Here is a 19,740-nt window from a genome sequence, read left to right on the forward strand (position 1 = left end):
CTAGTAAGACAAGCTATTTAACTTCAATGCAATGAAAAAGTATTTCCATTTGAGATCATCTAACTTTGTTGCTTCCAATCCAATAGGACATTACAAGATAATTCAAAAACTTCCCAAGCTACGTTCAAGTCAACAATTTCAATCAACAAATCAAGATGGTTCATTTCTAATCTTTTTTTTTTTTTTTTTTTTTTTTTTTTCCCAGCTTCACTGACTGTCCATCCTTTCAGCTGTTCTGTATCTGGCCAGTCAAAGAAAAAAAACCTCCAGAGAATATACCATCGAAGCACACTGATAAACACTCAATAAGGCGCAACACGATGCACACTTCAGTAAGATTAAAATACCATGATAAAATATCATGAAACAAAGCCATACATATACTTCGTGACACTTCTAAATTTCTTACAGGTACCACAGAAGGTTTCTTTCATATTGAGACAAAAAGATGTTTAATGTTTTACTATGCCAAGTTGCAGGCCAAACCTTTAAAGCCTACAAATGACAACATATACCCATAAGAAATGGAACAGATTTTACCAAGTACTTTCAAAGAATTCAAATTGAAAAGTGGCTTCAAGTTCTCTTAAAACTGCCATGGCTGGGAAATAATCCAAGGAGTCTGTGTTTCCATAATACTTGTACAGATGCCCGTGATAAATATTTGTGCAGTCATTTTCCCTCCTGCTGGAAGTATGAGTGCTAGCTTGAGGGTCCCAACTTGACCACAGAAAATTTTATCTTCCAATGAACAAAAGACTCAAAGAAATCAAATTATAGAAGCTATTACTAGTATATGAAGATTTAGGAGATAGATATCTGAACTCTTTAAATCAAATACATAGGCTTCTCAAATACTGTGCAAGTTATTGTGTGAGATTTTAGGGCATTTATATAATGCAGAAGGTTAGAGTTGTTGATCATGATAGTCTTGTTAGCCTTAGAAAATGAACTGTGGCTGTTCCATATAATCTGAGAGGCAAAAAGATGAACTCACAATCTACCAACAAGGAGCTCTCAGTGGATTCTAGAATGATCTCCAAATTACATCTAAAGGTAAGGAAGAATCAGCAGTAGAGAACCTTAAATATTCCAACCACAGGGTTATTATTGGTTAAGAATGCATCTTATCTCATTCACTTCACCCTTTTAGAGAAAAGCAAAAAGCTGATCAACAGAGCAAGAGTCATACATATATTTGTGTATGTGTGTATTATATACACTAATATATACTAGAACAAGAACAAATCAGACAGAAAAATCATCTTCCTTTTCTTACTTGATACAAACATAAGAAAAATCTCTGATGCTAGCTACAAGACTAAATGTCAGGGTTCTACCAATAGTGTACATCTCATTAGGTTCCTAGGCTTCTAAAATATGTGGTGTGCAGCAGAATGTAGTCAGCACTTTCATAATAAAGAGCTAGAATTGTCAATATGTCCATTCAGCAAATTCTTACAGCAGACAAACAAACAAATTCATCAACATAAATGCCTGATTGCAGTCTGGTTTCATCTGGTTCTGCAGAGTGAGAGATTTATAGGAACAAGATTAGAGTTCTTTGAATCTGTTGCATGAATCTGCCGCTGCATCAATGGTTAAAAGCAGAAGGAGATAAAATCAGCGTTCTGCTTGACTTCTGCAAATATTCTCAAAATGTCTGTCCAAGGCTTCTTGACATGCTTTTTAAACCAAGCATTTGAGTTTGTCCTCTACTCCTTTTGGCGTGATCACTTAATTTTTTTTTTTCAAATTACTGATTAGTCCTTAAAAATCTAGTTGAGAACAAAACAAACCTCTCCATGCCACACTGCTCAGGAAAGATGGTGTTTTCATTTGCACCAAAAAATGTCATGCTATGTAACCACTTTAGTACATGGTTGTGTACGCCAGTGCTCTCTGGAGTTCAGCTCTGTGTGGGGTTCAACAAAACCCAGAAATATTTACAGAACTACTGATCAGCAGAAACATCATGGCAAATGAAGCTTTAATTTGCTTGAAGCTTTAATTTGCCATTTTTTAATGAAAGGCTTCAGGATGAAAAGTAGGAGGCATGGCTAGAGTTAGTATATCAAGGCAAGCACAATGTACCATAAAGCTGCGTACCTGTCTGAGGGCAAAATAAAGATCACAGAATTGTAAATATTCCAAGTGGGAAGGGACCCACAAGGACCACTCAATCCAACTCCTGGCTCCACGCAGGACCACCCAAAAAACAGACCATGTATCTTGAGAGTGTCATCCAAACATTGCTTGAACTCTGGCAGGCTTGGTGCTGTGACCACTGCCCTGGGGAGCCTGTCCCAGTGCCCGACCACCCTCTGGGTGCAGAACCTTTCCCTAACCCCCAGCCTGACCCTCCCCTGTCCCAGCTCCATGCCGTTCCCTCAGGTCCTGTCGCTGTCCCCAGAGAGCAGAGCTCAGCGCCTGCCCCTTCGCTCCCCTTGTGAGGGAGCTGCAGGCCGCCATGAGGCCTCCCCTCAGCCTGCTCTGCTCTGGGCTGGACAAACCTAGGGATCTCAGCCGCCCCTCATACATCATGCCCTCTAGACCCTTCACCATCTTCATAGCCCTCCTTTGAACACTGTCTAATAGTTCTATGTTCAGATATGGAGAGAAGACAAAAATTAAGGCCAGACTTCATTTGTATGAGCCTTCTAGGAACACTTCACACTCCTGTCACAGTCCCCTCAGCTCTGAACACTGACAACAAAGATGTGCAAATGGCATATGTGTGGATAAGAAGATATGTCACGTAAAAAACAACTGTAACAGAACTGCTTAACCTAGCCTTTCAAACTATAACTCTCTTTAATAGCTATCAGCTGCCCTGAAGAATATCAGACTAATGAACCAAGTAAATGCCAACAGCCAATCTCATACGTTTAATGTTATAAGAAATATACACCAGAAAACACACATTCCCATTTTCCTCATTCTTATAGACCAGAGTCAGTTCAATGCCTGGAGATTTTCTGCCATGACTGTCAGCAACAGGCAAAGGCACGTGCCAAACCCTCCTTGTCTGTGGCTAACCAGGGCTGGCCAGTTGTTATTTCAGCTCCGGTGGCAGACACTTTGCTACTGTAGGGTGTCTGCCAAAATGCAGCCTCAGAGCATCAAGTAGCAAGAGTAACATGGCACAAACTCTGAAAGGATGCTGAGACATTTTACCATGAGCTTTTCAGAATATTGATAGAAGCTGGAAGCCTTTTGGAGCATTAACGGAGAGAAAGAGATTAACCTAAACTGAACACAGGTCTGGTGTTGGTTATCTCCTCTGCTAAATGCAGCTGTAATGGTACACAATACAGACCTGAAAAATAAAAAGTGAAAGCACAAGAGAAAAGCAGAATGCAGATTTTCCTTTGTCCCTATGCCTTTTCAGCAGTAGGCTTTCCATTGGGTAAGTTCCCACACAGGAATGTGTAAAACTCTCACCCCTGCTTGCCAGAAACTGCAACATATAAAATGCTCTAATTTATTCATTAGTGCAACTGAAAAGCTCCAGTCATGGATGGGCTCTATTCTATTATCACACAGGAGAATATGAGAAAATAAAGATGCAACTGAATTCAAATCAAACGAGATTGGGAGTGAAGAAAAAGATAATACCACAAAAATTAATACCTTGCAGCTTCTATGCACATCTGGTCATGACTTTATAATATATGACATTGAAAATACTTTCTCAGATCTTACTACCCACTTGTGCCACACTGGTATTTTTTCTGCTGACTTGCTAGCTGCTTTCTATTACTTTGTTCATTCTTTTTTGGATGTTTGATTTACCCTTTGAAAATAAAATCTTCCTAAATATTCCTCTCCCATTATTTTTATTGCATGCTTTTGTATAAGATTGACACAGATAGGTGCACATTGAGCACACTCAAACAGAGCCATACTTCAAAAATAAACTATACTGCCAATTCTCCTTCTCACTGTCTGTAAATATCGATACCAACGAACAACCTCTGGGAGATATTTTCTGCATTAGAAGAATTCGGCTCATTTTGTCTCTCCTCTATGCCTCCACACAGCTCCAGCCCCTTGTGCCCCTGCAAACTGGTAAACTGGGCACTGCAGGAGGAACTCAGGGAACTGGAAAATTCTTTGCCTTTGCTACTCTGAGTGACCACTGCATGTTTTGGTTACATAATAAATGCATTTGTATGGCTTCTGAATTTATCTCCTCCCACTGAGCACTGACATTGTTTTACCGGTTATAATCCCTTCTAAATAGGACTTTCTTGATCTCATTTTCTTACACAGTGCTAAGCACATTGTTATGCTTTGTGAATAATAGTATCAATCAATCAATGTGTTGTTTCTTTCTCTTCCACTCCCTTCACCAGAATTTACTGAATAGCTACATAAAATGCAAAATGCATGTTCAGACACAGTTTTTAAAAATCCGATTCTGCCTCTTAATGAGATGTGCTCTGCCAGGGAAGCTGTTCTGCCAGCACGAAGTCTGTTTTCAGTGGGAAAAAGCTGATGGAACTAACCTTTGGAAATTGCTGAAATTCTTATAAGTGGAATTCTATAATATAAAATTAGCAAACGAATAAAACATTTATTACCACAGAGATACTGTACAGATGGTTGGATTTTTTTTTTTTTTTTTTTTTTTTTTGTACTCTGTTTATTGCCAACATTTCCTTAAAAGAAGTATTCAGAAAGTTCCTAATGTGTAACCTACAATATAACTGGGCTCCCCCCTGTGTCTGCTGCAATAGTGGCATTCCTTCTGAGTAATAAATATTCTGTGTATGGCAATTAGGTTTAGGCATGATTGTAAATGCAAAGTTCAGGAGGTTGTCATTAATATTATCTTATGTCCTTACTTCCTGTTGTCTTCATAGCTTAACATGTTTACTGTTAAATTGGAACATAATTAGCAAATCATATAGCTCCTTTTTACTGAAAATAGCAACTAGGCAAAATGTTTCCTATCATCTGGGGCTGACCTTCCCACAGGCTGCATATCCTGGAACAGCACATGGTAATAAGAGAAATCAGTTACCTTGGGTCTCTGCCAAGCACTAATTTCATTTCTCTGGCTGCCCCTCCTTTCCAGCTCTTCTCCCTGCTTTCCCCCCAGTAATGCTCACATATGAGAGCTGGAGTCAAGAAGTTGCAGTTGGTAAACAAAACAAAGACAAAACTGCTAAGAAGTTAATGAAAACATCAGTAAGTCATGGCATCTGGATCTCATCATCCCCCTCTGACGTCAGGAAGATGTCCAGATGTTAGCAGAAATGTAGCAGTTGAAATATTTTTTGAGCAAGGCTCTTCCAAACAATCAGATGCAGAGCAGTTCAGCACTTTCAGCAGTTTTTAAGGAATGTTTCAAATATATAATGGTCTTTCAGATGTGTGAAACGTCTGCTCGGTGCCGAAAGAAGATAGAGTCCAGGGAGCTGTGTCTTGGACTCAGAAGCCCTCACTTTTGAGAGGCGCACGCGTGTGTTCAAAGAGCAGGAGACCATGCGGCCTCTTGGTTGTCTGTCACAAGGAGACACTTGTAGCAGAGACATAATGCTCATCCTGCACTATCCAGCATTTAATGCTAGAGCTTAACAATATCCACAATGATGAATTATGAAACTGGGTCCAGAGAGAGCAGGCTATAATTTTCATCTTTCTCACTCGTTTTTAATCCCTGTCTGACAACCTATACCTCATACAAGCCTTGCATGCTGAAAGGTATAAATGATGAGGTTGGTTTCCTAACAGGTGGCTGCCAGGTGTATTGCTTTTTTTCTTTCCCCTCATGTTCAAGTGTCCTGGCAGACCGATGACATTTTCCACATTTGGGTGCCCCTTCTCTGATTGTAGAGAAACGTTTCTGCTCAGTTCCTCCCAGACATGTTTTGCAGGCTGCTCTGGGCACGTGCCCTCCCTGCTTGGCCTGTGCTTATAAAGAATCCACTTGGAGCCCCCAAGAAAGCATCAAAGTCATTTCTAAATATTCCTAATTGCTGGAGTGTCCTGGGACTGAATTCCTCCTATACACATCCCTAACATCTCAGGCGCAGGTCAGGACGTGGGATTGCTGGCTGTTTGCTGCAGCCCTAGAATTGGCTAAGATGACTGTGGAAAACCAGAATGCTGAAAAAAGGGTGTATTTCCATAATCCCCTCCAGCTGTTGCAACTTGAATGCATGAGGGTTTTGTAGCAACCCACTTTTATAATATGCTTAGCATACTGTGTACTTCTCATTGTAAACTTGGACAAAACATTTCCATTGTTGTACTCGGATTCCAGAAATGACAGTGGAACCCCATGAAATAAATGTTTTAAGTTTCACTAATGGAGGAAAATGCGAAAGTCATAAATAAAACTTCCTGATTGTTCAGTCCACCAACACTGTAACTGAGTGCTGCCACAAGGAAATACCCATTACAAATACGCAAGGCAAGAGACTATGCACACTTTCTTTTCTCTCTCAGTTCTTCAACTGCCGTTGGTATCAAACTTGAAATTAAAAGCATGAGTGCATTGGAAACAAGACATACCAAGAGCTGAAAACAGACAACACCAGAATCATGCTATAAGCAGCTATGAACTTTCTAACACTTCTCTACATATTTATATGGAGAGTAAGGAAATAAAAAATAGAGCATGGAATAACAACTCGACAATGCATTTAATTCTGAATGCCATTTTGAATGAGGATTTCCACTTGAAAGACTTTGCTTTAAATAAACACCAGTCATCCCACAATAAAACACCAGTGCTAAAAGAGGCATATAATACTATATTTTCATATATCTTATTGAAATTTAATGTAGCAAAATTGTCAAACAATAGACAAAAGTATGCTATATATGAAATGTATTATTTCATGTTATATTTTTTGTTTGAATTTTAAAGATGTAAAGAATCATGAATCGCATCAATGAAATAGGTGTTTTCTCCAAGAATTGCCTTTACTACAAGCTTGTTTAGTAATTCCATGGATAACAACAAAGCTTTTGAGGGCTGTCAAAGGCAGGAAACTTTAACATGATAAAAAGTATTCAACCATTCAACCAAAATAAATTATTACTGTGTTTTGCACTGAATATGCTACCTCTGCTTTATTATACAAATGGCTTCTGTTATCAGGCAACTCCTGCATACTGTTTTCCTGTTTGCTATCTGTAAATTACAGTCTATTTACAAGTACATATCAAATCAATATTTGATCACTGTCTACCTTATAGTGAGTGGCTCTTTTTAATATTTATATAATAGCTCAAATGAAATATCAGACCTGTAGGAAGTTCTCTCCAGACCAGGGGTCAGTCTTTTACAAAAAATGTTCATATAGCCAAAGTACATGTTTAAGGCTATATATCAGGTCGTCTCAGGTTCTACAAGATACCATTTTCTAAATTTTTATTTAACCTACACACACTGTAAAGCAATCAAAACAACCACTTGAGGCAGTAATTTGTCTTATGCACAAGTATAAATTTTATAGATACATGAAATGTAATGCAGAAAAACTTTACCTTAACCTGGAATTTTAATAGTTTCCCAAGAATGACAATTCCCTTATTGACTTCCTTTACTTCCTATACATGCCCGTACATTTATATCTATGCCTATTTGTATACATATATATATATATATATATATGGAAGTATAAGGAATAGCTTTAAGAATGAGGAAATTCTATACTCACAGATTTTGCAATCTACAAAAAGGCGTGTTTTAAGATATCATAGCTAAGGGAAATGTATAAATGAAAGCAGCAAGTAATGGAAGCACAGGAATGCTTCAAATGGAGAACAAATTCTCCATCAGCAAGAGTCAATAGTCTGCCTCAGATGATATGGCAAGTAGGAAGAAAAACTATGTAATGATAACCAGTTATTAAAAATTATAAATAAAAGGTTTACTCAAAGGAACCTGCAAGCAAGATCTTCATAAGTAGATTCAAATTAAGCCAGCCTTTATTAAAAGCATAAAACCTAGACGAAAGTTAACTGATAGTCTTCTGAAAGGAATCTAAATGGAGAATAATTTAATGGAATTACTTTTTCTGCAGTCCCAGATTTCTTTCTATGTCTATAACTTTAGGAAGAACTTGTGAGGTCATATAAAATCCTTCCAGATGATTCAAATTCTGTTAAAGTAGGCATAATGAGAAGTGGTCTGTAACAGATCTTTGCAAATGAGTGATTTTTCATTTATTCTGCATTGAACACAAAACAAAACAATGAAAAACAAGAACAGCAAGAGCCTGCTTCATCTTTAATTTAATCTAAAATGAAAATTTTCTAGTGAATGAAAAGATATAAAAGAAAATTAATTCTGGGGTGAATGACATATTGCGAGCTTTTAGAGAAGTTTAAGAAAAGAATGACATAAATATCATAAAAGGTAAGTAGCTAAGTAAATGCTAATATAATTTTGAATAGAAAAGTTGAAGGTTTACTTTTTAAAATATCAAATAAGTGATTTTTTTTTCAGGACTTTAACTGACTAAGCCAACACAGCAAAGCTGGCAATAATTCACAAAATCCTAGACTTTACATTATTTTTTATTGGTAATATCAGATGTTTCAGAGCACAATTTAGCTTTCTCATCATCAAGAAAAAAGGTACATTGAGTAGTCAGTTGTACTCAGTGTCTGACCATGACTGTTAAAAAAAGCTAGTGAAAATGGAAAAAAAAACACGGATGATGTCGTATGATAGACATTTATGTCTTATACTGTGCAGAAAAATGCTACATTGGGTCACCTACAGTCTATTAAGCAGATAATTCAGACAACAGTGGAGGCACTAGGAGAAATCTCACTATGATGTTCTGAGGATATGAATGATTCAGAGCTGAGAGTCCTGCAAACCAGCACTGGGAAAGTTCACCCTCTGTTGCAGTCCTTCTTGCACATACAGTCCTGGTCCCTACTGGGAGGTCTGTCTGCTAAATGAACCAGAGTGCACTTCCCTTCCCTGCTGAGGATGTGGTCTGACATCAGTATGGGGAACAAACTGCATTTGGAATTCCCAGGGACACATTTCTATTTCTCATGAATGTAGCAACATGAAAAGTTATGATTTTTGTATCACCCATTTAGAGAACCTGGCAACTTGAGTCTCATTCTGTCGTCTTATTCTTTGCTGCTCATTCCGTTGCCCCAAATTATATCCCATCTCTACTGGGCATATTTGATGTCCCTGCAATTGAAAATGCTTCCATTGTGTTTAGTGATTTATTTAGTGATTCATTTTCCACATTTTAAGATCACCAGACATGACTATAAACATGTGTCTAGATTTTCTTTGTGCAAACTGTGAAGAAAAGACACCAAGTGGAAAATCATGAGCTGCCATCAAAAGCCTGACCATGATGCGACCACATTGAGTTGCAACTCATCTGCTGCTCGGGAAAGGTATTTTGCCACTCTACTACAGTGCCTTATCATATTATACAAGTGTGCTTGGCCCAGGCTTGCTGAAGCAGAGGTCATTAGGCCCCACGAAGAGAGGCACAGACAGGATCTCAGCCCTGGTATTAGCTTCAAATGTGATGTGAAGGTGCTGCTCTGCATTACTCCATCATGGCCATGGTGGGACAGCATGCAGTGGCAAGCTGAAAAGATCATTTTGTTCATTTGCATCCCTTTACCACACCAGCTTGAAAACAAGTTTTTTTTTCACTAAAATCTTTTGGTTCTGTGCAATGTTAATAGCCTCTTGCATACTTTTTGTGCGAGAATAATGCTCTTTCATTTTTGTTGTTCAGATTACATTATCTAATGGAAAAGATGTACCAGAAAATATTCCATTATATTTTCCCAGGGTATTTATAGGGCCAGATAGTACTGCCTGTTTGACGATGATATCAGATTATATTGCATGATTTGCTATTCCTGTGCAGAGGCTAGCAGCTTTTTTTAAAAGCCACACATTTTTCGGATTACTTTTTCTTGAATATTCCACAAAGAATGCATATTTCCCATTTTCTTCTTTCTTTTGCTCATATCAAGTTCTTTTTTTTTTTTTTTTAAAGGTGTGTCCTGATAACACAAATTGCTGATCTAAGCGGATTTCTTATTTCAGTGTCATGACCCTTCTTTGCCATTTTTTGGTAGTCAGCAGTTTAAACTGCTGATATCCCAGGGAGCAAACAGAACAGCAACATAGTTTGTTGCTGTTTTCTTTCTCTTCCTCACTCTCTGTTATTTATGAAGTACTTCCAGGAATACACCCCACTACCTCCACTCCCGTTGCCTACTGTACTGCTTATTGGGTGTTCAGCCTGATGATTTTCTGCCCAAATATACTAGTGGCCTGACAACCCTACATCACCAGCAGAGCCTGGAAAATGAAACTGTCACTACTCTAAGGGTCCTCTAACATCTAAGCCTTGTTTTGATAAAAACTGTGACGGCTCATAACCATCTGCCAAGTAGAATAAAAACATGCCGCCCCTTATCAGCACAGTTAAAGAGGCTAAAGGGTTCATGTTCACTCCTCATTTCTAGGAATGTGACAGAGTCTCAAGAAATATAATTAGCAGTTGTCTATCCCTCAAATATTCAAGGTTAAATATATATACATTTATCAAGGTTTTTTCGTATCCTGATAAAACCTACATATTTCCATATGTAGGTCACGTACAAAAGGTATAAAGTACACATCAGTTTATGCTTTCCCATGCGAACTGATAAGAGGGAAACAATTTTACAGAAGATGGTGGTAGTAGTAGCTGACTTCTGTGGACACAGGCCAGAAGGTATTTGGAATCTGTTGATGTAAATGCCATCCTGAACGTAACTATAAATTAAAAAAGCTCACTTCAAAGCAGTCATATAAACATCTCAAGCAGGTGGAATGGAAGCACATGCCAAGGTAAACAAGTGTCCAGCTGACCAGGCAACATGCAGATTAAACAACAGCTCACTTGGTCCCACCAGCTTCCCTTTTATAGGTTTGTGCAACATCCATGCCTTTTTATTCAGACTTTCTTTCCACTTGGTGCACCTTCCACTGGAGTTTAAAGAATGTCCCCCACAGCAGGAGCTAATTGTCTAACTCTAACATGCCTTTGAGCCAAGAATCAGACAACATGCCCAGTTTGGTTTGTCGTGGAAGAGGTTAATGCCCAGCACATTCACAACACTGGCATGTTGGTGACTAACTTCTGAGCACTGAAGTAAATCAGTGGTGTTCCCATCTCCTCAGACACCTGTCCACGAGGCATTACTGGAAGAGCAGTGAAGCTGAGGTCTTCTCTCCAGGAAACTCACTGTCCCTTACCATCTGTGGGACCAGGTGCAGAAAGCATCCAGCCACTAACGCACTGCACAGAACAAGGTTTTTACAAGGTGCACTAATTCAAAGCATGTTTCTGCCCCTGTTTCTCTTTACAGGCCATGGTCACTCCTTGCCTAATTACCTGATGTAATCAGCTTTGGGATCAGTGCACCATCACAAGCATCTGTGACGTACTTAGCTGCTCTTATTCCTCCAAAACATAAAGTGCGGGAGAATGATGTAAAAGTTCAGTTTACATTAGTGAGCCCTAACGTCTGCCTCTTGGTCATCTCATCCTCGATCTTATCGTGGCTCACATTTCTCCTCCCTCCTTCCCTCCCGCAGGACAAACCGCCCCCACTGTAAGTATACAAACAAACCTCCGGCATGTCACACCCACCGTGCAGTTCTGCTGCCTTTTTCTCAAGCCTTTAAATGCCATAATAAAAGTAACAGTCCCAGCAGGGTGAATGAGAAGCATTCAAGCTAGCAGACAGACAACAGAAGAGGAGGAAAATCAAGTGAGTTAAATTATCTTCTCCTCCAGCCCTCAGTTATGGGTTGCCTCAGGTTTTTGAGTCCTAGCAAGTCAAAATAAAAATGCAAACTGTGACCATATAGTTGGTGCTTAATTTACGTCTCAGAAGCCCAGCTCTGGCATACCTGACACTCTCTTGGAGCTCATGGTGCTGGAGCCCTTGCCAGAGGAAATACCAGCAGTGGCTCAGCACACAGCCCAGATATCCCGACTGACACACGCCTTGGCTACAAAACGCCCGAACGCAGCGCGCCGAAGCACATCACAGCACCGGCTCTGACCTAGCAGCAAAATAAAACACTTCAGCACGCTTCAGGGCTGAGGAGTTTGCACCACAAGAGCAGACCAAAATTGTCTGCTTCTTTTCTTTTAGCTGATGTTTATCTTGTCTCCTTAGAGCAGCCCTCACATCCTGCCGTAGGCGTAGCACACAAGTAATGTGACACAGAAGCAAAACGCTGAAGAAACGCTCAGTGGCGACACCGACACATTATGCAAAAGATACTAATTACCATTATTGATTCCGGTCCCTTGCGAGCCTTAAAGCATGCTTATTTAATATGCCCCCCTCACCTGCCAGCCGTCTGTCTCGTGTGTTTTTCCAGATAACATCCAAGGCTCTGGCAGTGGAGTCCCTGATGTGATCACTGAATGATCTTCTCAGAGGAGCTTTCACTGGCTGATTCATAATGCAGATCGATCACACATCCAGAGGCAAATGGCTGCAGCTCGGCCCCAGGAAAAAGGGCATCCTTTGCCCGGGGATCTGTCTGAATAGCTCTCCACCAGGCAGGCAGGTTGTTACTTCATATAATTTGTCGTCAGCTCCGTGGAGCTTTTCCTTGAAGAGTCAGGCATTGCAGTTCTCACTGCGGATGCAGGAAAGCTCAGACTGCAGCCAGCCTACTGGAAAGCTGCCAAAATCTTACATCTGGAACAGTTTACAAATGAGCTAACGATACAGTCATTTAGATTTGGGGCTTTATTTGTGGATATCTATAGGATTCTAGCTTCCTGTTTAGTCAAATAACTTACTGGGCACATACTTGCATGCTCATTTATTAGGATAATATTCCCCTGCTTAACTGATATTTCAGGTAATCTTTCATGTTTTGACAAGAAAAAGGTAAGAAATAGAAAAAAATCTACAGTCATTTTAAATATCTGTGGTTTGAGTATTTTATTTTTTTACCCCATTTTTCCTGCATATCACTCTATCTGTAGCACAGAATTGGGCCTGATTCTGAGTTCCTTGTATGTACTACTTTATGCCAATACAGTAACAAAGTGATAGAAATACAAAATTGGGAAGAAAAGAGGAAAGGAGAAAAAAAGGAAGGGAGAACTAGGCATCCCCATCTCTGTTAAAGATAAGATCCCATGTGTAAAAAGTTCATTAGGTAACTCAGATGGATAGTCACAGTAAAAGAAGCCATTTGCCCTTGCTTATTTTGCCCTTTTTAATAGACTACTGTGTCCTGTGACTTCCCTGAGAGAGGAAGAAAGGAGTAAAGGGGTAGCTGAAACTTTTCTTTTCCGTCTTAGTATGTATGAGATGCCTGTCCTAATGTTTGAAGAGGTGAGAGATCCCACCCTTACAAAACTAATCCCATTTGACATCAGGAAAGCAAGGACTACTGAAGAATAAAGTTGTCCTCAGGTTAATTCAAGGTGGAGTTTTGTTTTGTTTTGTTTTGCTTTTTTTTTTTTTTTTTTTAAGCTGCAACTGCAGTTTCAAATCAGATACCATTACTTTCTTGTGAAGGATTATGTTATCATTAAATTGATTGATTAAGTTTTCACAAGGTTGGCACACAGAGATCAAAGTTCAGAATAACAAGTTCCAGCCTGTGGATTTCCACTCCCTTTCAATTCACTCCTAAGAACAAAACATTTTTTTTTCTTTTAATTCTAAACTAGATCATTTATTTTACATTTTCTTGTTTGTTGCAACTTTTCCATTGCCTTCTGAGTTCCCTTTATTTTCCCTAGTCCTAATTTCCTCTAAGACAAATCACGATCTCACTCCAACAATGCAAAGAAATTTACAGGATTTGCAATAGTGTAACTGAGGGAAGAATTGGCTTACCATCTACTTAACGCAGATCATAATTTATTCCCATCTCTGCCTTTGTCTTTTATCTTTACAGAGCATCTGCAAACACTAGTGTCCCGTGTACATCTTTGAAGAAAACCAACAGCAGCAAGGGATCTCTAAAGTTTGCAATTGCTTTCCCCATTATACCCCCCCTACTTTTGGAGGCCGGATGGAGAAAACAGCAGCCAACTCTCTAGAGAAATTCAACATGATTACACACTCCTTAAATACTTTTTTATTTATTTTTTCTTTCAATTCTGGCAAAACTTCCTTGTAGATCGAGTGACAATGCATACATTGGCAAATGCAGATATTACGACCACAGTGTAGTCTATCTAGCTGGAAACTTAGAAAACACATACCCCCTGTTCAGGTGACATCTGTCATTGCTTCTGTTAGTGACTAGCTCAGAAGACCACTGGTTCATTTTTAAGTGAGGTTACAGTAAGCTGGAGGAGAAGGAGCACTATCTACATCTTGCAGTCAATATGTGTACCTCTGTATTTCAACTGAACACCACTGCCAGAGGACAACAGAAGGCAATGAGGGAGAAGGCAGTCTCCGCAGGTTTTTAGCTATCAGTGGCTATGTCTACATAACCAGCTATGTGTCCTACAAAAAGTGCATTACATAGCAAAAGAGATGTTACCACAGTTCTGAAACATCTTGGGTGGGTTACTTTGAACTAGGCCTACCTGGGTGTCATGGACTGAGCGAATCCTCACTAGGAGGTCTCTAGTACATTACTAGCAAGTGTATTCTGACCTAACTTCATCTGAAAATCTGAATTCCCATGCTCCAAGACTTCTTAGAGATATGAACTAAAGCATCAGAGATATGAAGGGGAGATTCTTGTCAAAGACATGCTCCTGGTCCAGGCTAAAATGTCAATAACAACACATCCACTGGTATTCATTTAAGCAGCTAAACCAACAGAAGAGCAATGGATATTGCTGATCAGGGTTTAATTCTTTGAGTGCTTTTGTGGGTTCTCTTACGCATGTAGGCATGTCATAGCTCAAAATATTTAAAGCTGTGCAACCAGTTCAATTAAACGGACAGGAAAATGTCAGAATGACCCCACAAAGGGCAAAGGAGGAGTAAAGATAAACTGTAACAAATCGGAGGAAGATGGTTAAGGGAGTCTGCTTGTCTGATGTTACTTGACATGTAAATGGATAATCTAAGCAAGATTGTGTAAAGAATTTAATTCCATGTCAGAAAATTCTTAATGAGCCATGTACAGGAAAAGAATTAGGTGTAGACAGGCTAGAAATATGGATAGGAAATAAAAGCGTATTCATTTTAGAAAAGGAAAGGGTAGACTGGGGGATGTAGCAGGGAAAAGAGTTAAAAGAAAATTTATACAACCAAAGAAGGAAATTTGAGATGCATGACATTCACTGTGGCTGTAAAATGAGCTAAGAGTTCTCTGTGCAATGTGAAAGCACAAAGTGACTTTTAAATCGTGTTAGAAGGAGGCATCAAAGCAGAGCTGTGTCTCAACCTCTATTGCTACATTATTTAAGGATCATTCCTAGAGGATCAAGGCACTCGGTTCTGGTCTGAACCTCTCGATATTCAAAAGATGCTGAACCACATCCACAAAACCAAATGTGCCGGGAAACCAGCAGTTGGTGGCAGCAGGGCAGCGATGGTGGGGGCTCTCAGCTCTGCGCTGGGAAACAACCATGCACATAGAGGAAAGCTGATGAGCTGCCACTGCTGCTGTGCCATTATCTGATGGCTCCTTTCCACTCCTACTTAGAGCCCTATGCTGCATCTCAGGCAAGCCCCTACACACCACATTCCCAAACGTGGCTCTGTCTTTGGAGAAACACCACTGGAACTGCACAAAGCCAGGCCCTGCCCAAATGATTATTGCCAGTGTAGAGATACCCCTTTTCAGCTCAGACATATTCTCTCTCCCCTCACAAATGTACCTGTCTGGGGAGAGGTATCTGCCTGAATCACATGCCTGACATGAACTTCAGGTTGTTTGGGTGGGAAAGCTTACTCTGTTACTCCAGCAAACTCATGCTCACAGTCTGAACTGAAAGAGGATGCTGCTGGTGCCAAGTACCTGCATACAGCCCTCAGCTAGTGAATCTCTGGTGTAGGTCAACGTGAATGTCTTAGATTAGTTTATGGGGAAAGCTGTTAAACTGGATCACTGGGATTGACATGAAAGAAAAAAAGGTTTTAATGGTGAGATTTACAGAGTGGCAAAGAAAAAGTTTTTAAAGGAAATGGCAAGACATTTGGCTGCTGTATTCAAAAACGTACTGGAGAAGATCTGGAAAACAAATATGCTGCTTTAGTTAGGAAATGGCCTATGAACCCTGCTGTATGTTACATCCACAATTTAATTATCTGTACACAGGTAATACAGCAAAATGCATCCAAAAAAAAGCAAGGTCCGAACCTCCCAGTCAACATCTACATAAAATGTATGATGCAGCTCTGTATCTTTGCTTCACTGTGCCTGGAAACTTAAGGAAAACCAGCAACAGACACTTTTCTTTCTTTCTTTTTCTATTTGTTTTTTTCTGAATAGCACTCATGGCGATCACAGCCATAGTGCAATTAGTACTCCAGCTATCCACCAAAATTATTTTATTTTTCCTGCTTAATGAGAAAAAAGATGAAATAAGATGAAGAAAATGAAGAAATAATTATGGTCAAAAGGTAAACTGGATGGGCCAACAACATGTGCTCTGGACTAAATATAATGTGAAGGGAATCTGAAGGAGACGGGTCTGCTGCTGACAGGAGAGGAATGCAGTAGCCAGCATTTGGAAGAAAGGCTACAGCACACCCTGAGGAAAGAGGCTGTGGCACACACGTGCAGAGCAGCATGCATGCCCGGGAACAGCTTCTGTGGAATTCCAGAGGCAAATATTTATATGGGCCAGCTCCCTACCTGCCTGCTCAGCCCTCCAGCCAGGAGTGGCCTCATGACTGCTTCTCCCAGGCCACTGTCTCTGCTCTCACCCTGCCAGCCTGCCTTTGGGCTGTAGTCACTTGATGTCTTCTACTTTTCAGAATTTTTTTTTGGAAATGCCTTTTTAATAAAGGCAATGTTGTGCTTCTCTAATCTTCCTCTTGAGGCTGGATATACTTGTAAAGTGCTGCTCGTCATTCTTAAACACATAGTTTGTAAACCATCTGAGGGCAGAAGGTAATGCCTTCTAACTTTACCACTCATCAACAGTTCAAGCTGGAGGATCTCAACTTGCCGAACATGTGTGTTTTCTGCTCCTTCAGTGGTTCTGTCCTTACTTCAGCCTGTAAAGATAATCCTCAACATCCTTTTTTTCTCCTCAGGGCAAAGAGCAGACACAAATGCATCAGGTACTGGGATGGTCAGGAATGGTGATCTCATTTTTGAGTTCTGGCAACGTCCAGCTTCTAGGAAGTAAACAGTTATGCAAGCCTTGCTCTCTTCAGGCTTGCTCAAAATGCATCAACTTCCCTTCTGAGTGTTTACGAATGGGCAAATTCTTATGTTTATCTCTGGTTCATCTATGTGATTCTGGCCTCTTGAGTCTGGAAGGCTGTATGCATCCAAAATATGCACAGCCAGTCAGAAACACGTCATTTTTTAAAATGTGCTGCCAGTTCGAGCTTTTCTGTGACTTCAGTGTGGGCTGCAACAATTGATATGGCAAATTCAGACCATCTTCCTTGGGTGGTCTATGCAGCTTCCCTGATCTGATGCATGAAACCACCTTTCCCCATGTTACAGAACCAGAAAGGCAATGCCATAACTCTCCAAAAGTATCACAAAACAAAAGAATAATTCATAATCCAAATTTTAGGTCTAATAAAAAACGTCTACTGGGCACATAGCACGTGTCATTGTTTCATCTCTCAGCAGATGTGTCCAAATGCTATCTAGGAGACCAGACTGGGAAAGGAACCCTTTGAATTGGGCTTTTACATATGTTGCTTTCCAAAAGAAAATCTGGCACTGCAACATATGCAGTATCTGAGAGATCTGATACGTATCCGATCTTTAGAAAAGCAGCAGCTACCAATCAGAGCAGGCTGTAAAGATTTAGAGAAATTCCTATGGAAAGACATGCAAATAAAATGTACTTTGTTGAAGCAGAAAAGTTTCTTTCAATAGAAGCTTGACAAACCTCAACAAAATGCTCTATATGACAAAGCCATGTCATTGTTCAGTTTGATTGGGTTTTAGAAAAGATCTCCGTTCTTCAGTCAGATAAGGCAAAAATAGTTAGAAATTTCACTTAGCGTATAGGTACCTTTTAATAAGGGTGGAACAGCTTGGCAGCTTATCTGTCCCATGGACTGCTTGCTGGTGCTCAGCTTCCCTCCAGACCTTTTTAGGGAGCAGTCCTGGGAGCAGGCTGCAGGTGGAAGGACTTGACCCAGCAGTGGCAGCCACTCTTGTCATCATCAATTCCTCCCTCCCATTATGGGCAGGAGCGGGGTGGGTATGCAATGTTGTGGTATCTCTAAACAGACATTTTAATGATAAAAAGACATGGAAAGTTTTGAACTTTTTTTTTTTTTTCTCCTCCAAATTGAGAATAAAAATGTCAGAAGGACATTATTTTCACATTTCTTGCAGTAGGAGTGAAAATTAGCATGTTATGGAAGCCCAGGCCTTGAGATCTGGGAGGAAGGATAGAAGTGTAGGGATGCTAGTGACGAACTATATTCTCCCCTCCCACGTTTCAACCTCCTACTTATATGGTACTGAGGGAGAACATTAGGATTCCTTCTTGCATCAAGAGTCACTGCATGATATAGATAAAAAAAAGGAAAAAGGAAGCTTATTTGTTGAAGGAAGAAATTGTAGAAAAGGTCACCCCCCACACTGGATTTTTCTGCTGATTTGAGCATGATGTTCTCTTCTTTTCAGCCTCTCCATTTCTTTTTATCCTTTCTAAGCTCCCTGCTCCCTTACAAGTTATTTCTTGCTGCTGTTTTTCTCTTCTGCCTTCAAAATCCTGCTCCATCATGCTGTGTACATTTTCCTTCCTATCCCTGCCCTGACTACATCATTCTCCATCATCTGACCTCTGGTTCCTATTGCTGGCTTCTCTGCTCCATGTTGTTCCCTTCACTCCCCTCCTGGACATGGCAGGCTGGAGCTGCTCTGTGTCCTGAGCTCCGCTGGAGCTGCATCTGAGATAATAAATGTTTGAGTGGTGCTTGTTGCAAAGGTGCTGATAATGGGAGTGCACAACCCAGCCCCATATTACTGCATGTCACACAAAAAACTTCATTCTCAGAAAAGTGTCCTGTGCTGCATGTCAACACCCTATAGTTAACCTCTAAACAGCCTAGGAGCCAAATGGATGCAATCTGGGGAAGAGATAATAAACCATGCAACTAAGGAAGTTCCCTGAGCTGCCTCCACAGGTGGGAGCACGTTGCTTTCATGGACTTCTCAGTGTCTAAACAATTAGACTTATTTTGGTGAAACACTGAGAAGGTCTTGTTGAAATATTTACCTTTGTTGCCTTTTGTTGTTTGATAAGTACTTGCTGGTGGTAAGCTACTTTACTAAACCCAGTAAAGTAGCTTAGGCCTTCTATTATACTTTTATGAGTTTCAAATTAAACATGATCCCAAATGAACAATATTTAACAAACCTCATGGTGTGATTATGGCCCTGCTTTACAAACAGTCCCATAGCTTACTTAGAGTTTTTTGAGCTTCAAAGCATGAGCTTATCTGGCTGTTTCTGGGCTGCTGTCTCACTATCACAGTGTGCTCCACAAATGATAAATAATCCAATGTAGGAAAATAGAAAACATTTCTAATCACAGCCATAAATGCAAAATAATATGAAATGACTGAATA

General features: G+C 40.0%; 1 protein-coding gene across 5 annotated transcripts in view; it reads right to left on the reverse strand.

The window, feature by feature from the left end:
* Positions 1–19,740, reverse strand: part of DLC1 (DLC1 Rho GTPase activating protein) — a 278,334-nt gene that overhangs the window by 87,325 nt on the left and 171,269 nt on the right. The window contains exon 1 of one of the 5 annotated variants that reach the window (XM_084519052.1): positions 12,375–12,669. The exons of the other annotated variants lie outside the window; for them this stretch is intronic. Coding sequence (XP_084375178.1) covers positions 12,375–12,489 — 115 coding nt within the window. The 5' untranslated portion in view covers positions 12,490–12,669. Of the gene's footprint in view, positions 1–12,374; positions 12,670–19,740 lie in introns of those variants that run through there. 5 annotated transcript variants of the gene reach the window in all.

This window comes from Aythya ferina (genome assembly GCF_964211825.1).
Source record: "Aythya ferina genome assembly, chromosome: 4".
NCBI lineage: Eukaryota > Metazoa > Chordata > Aves > Anseriformes > Anatidae > Aythya > Aythya ferina.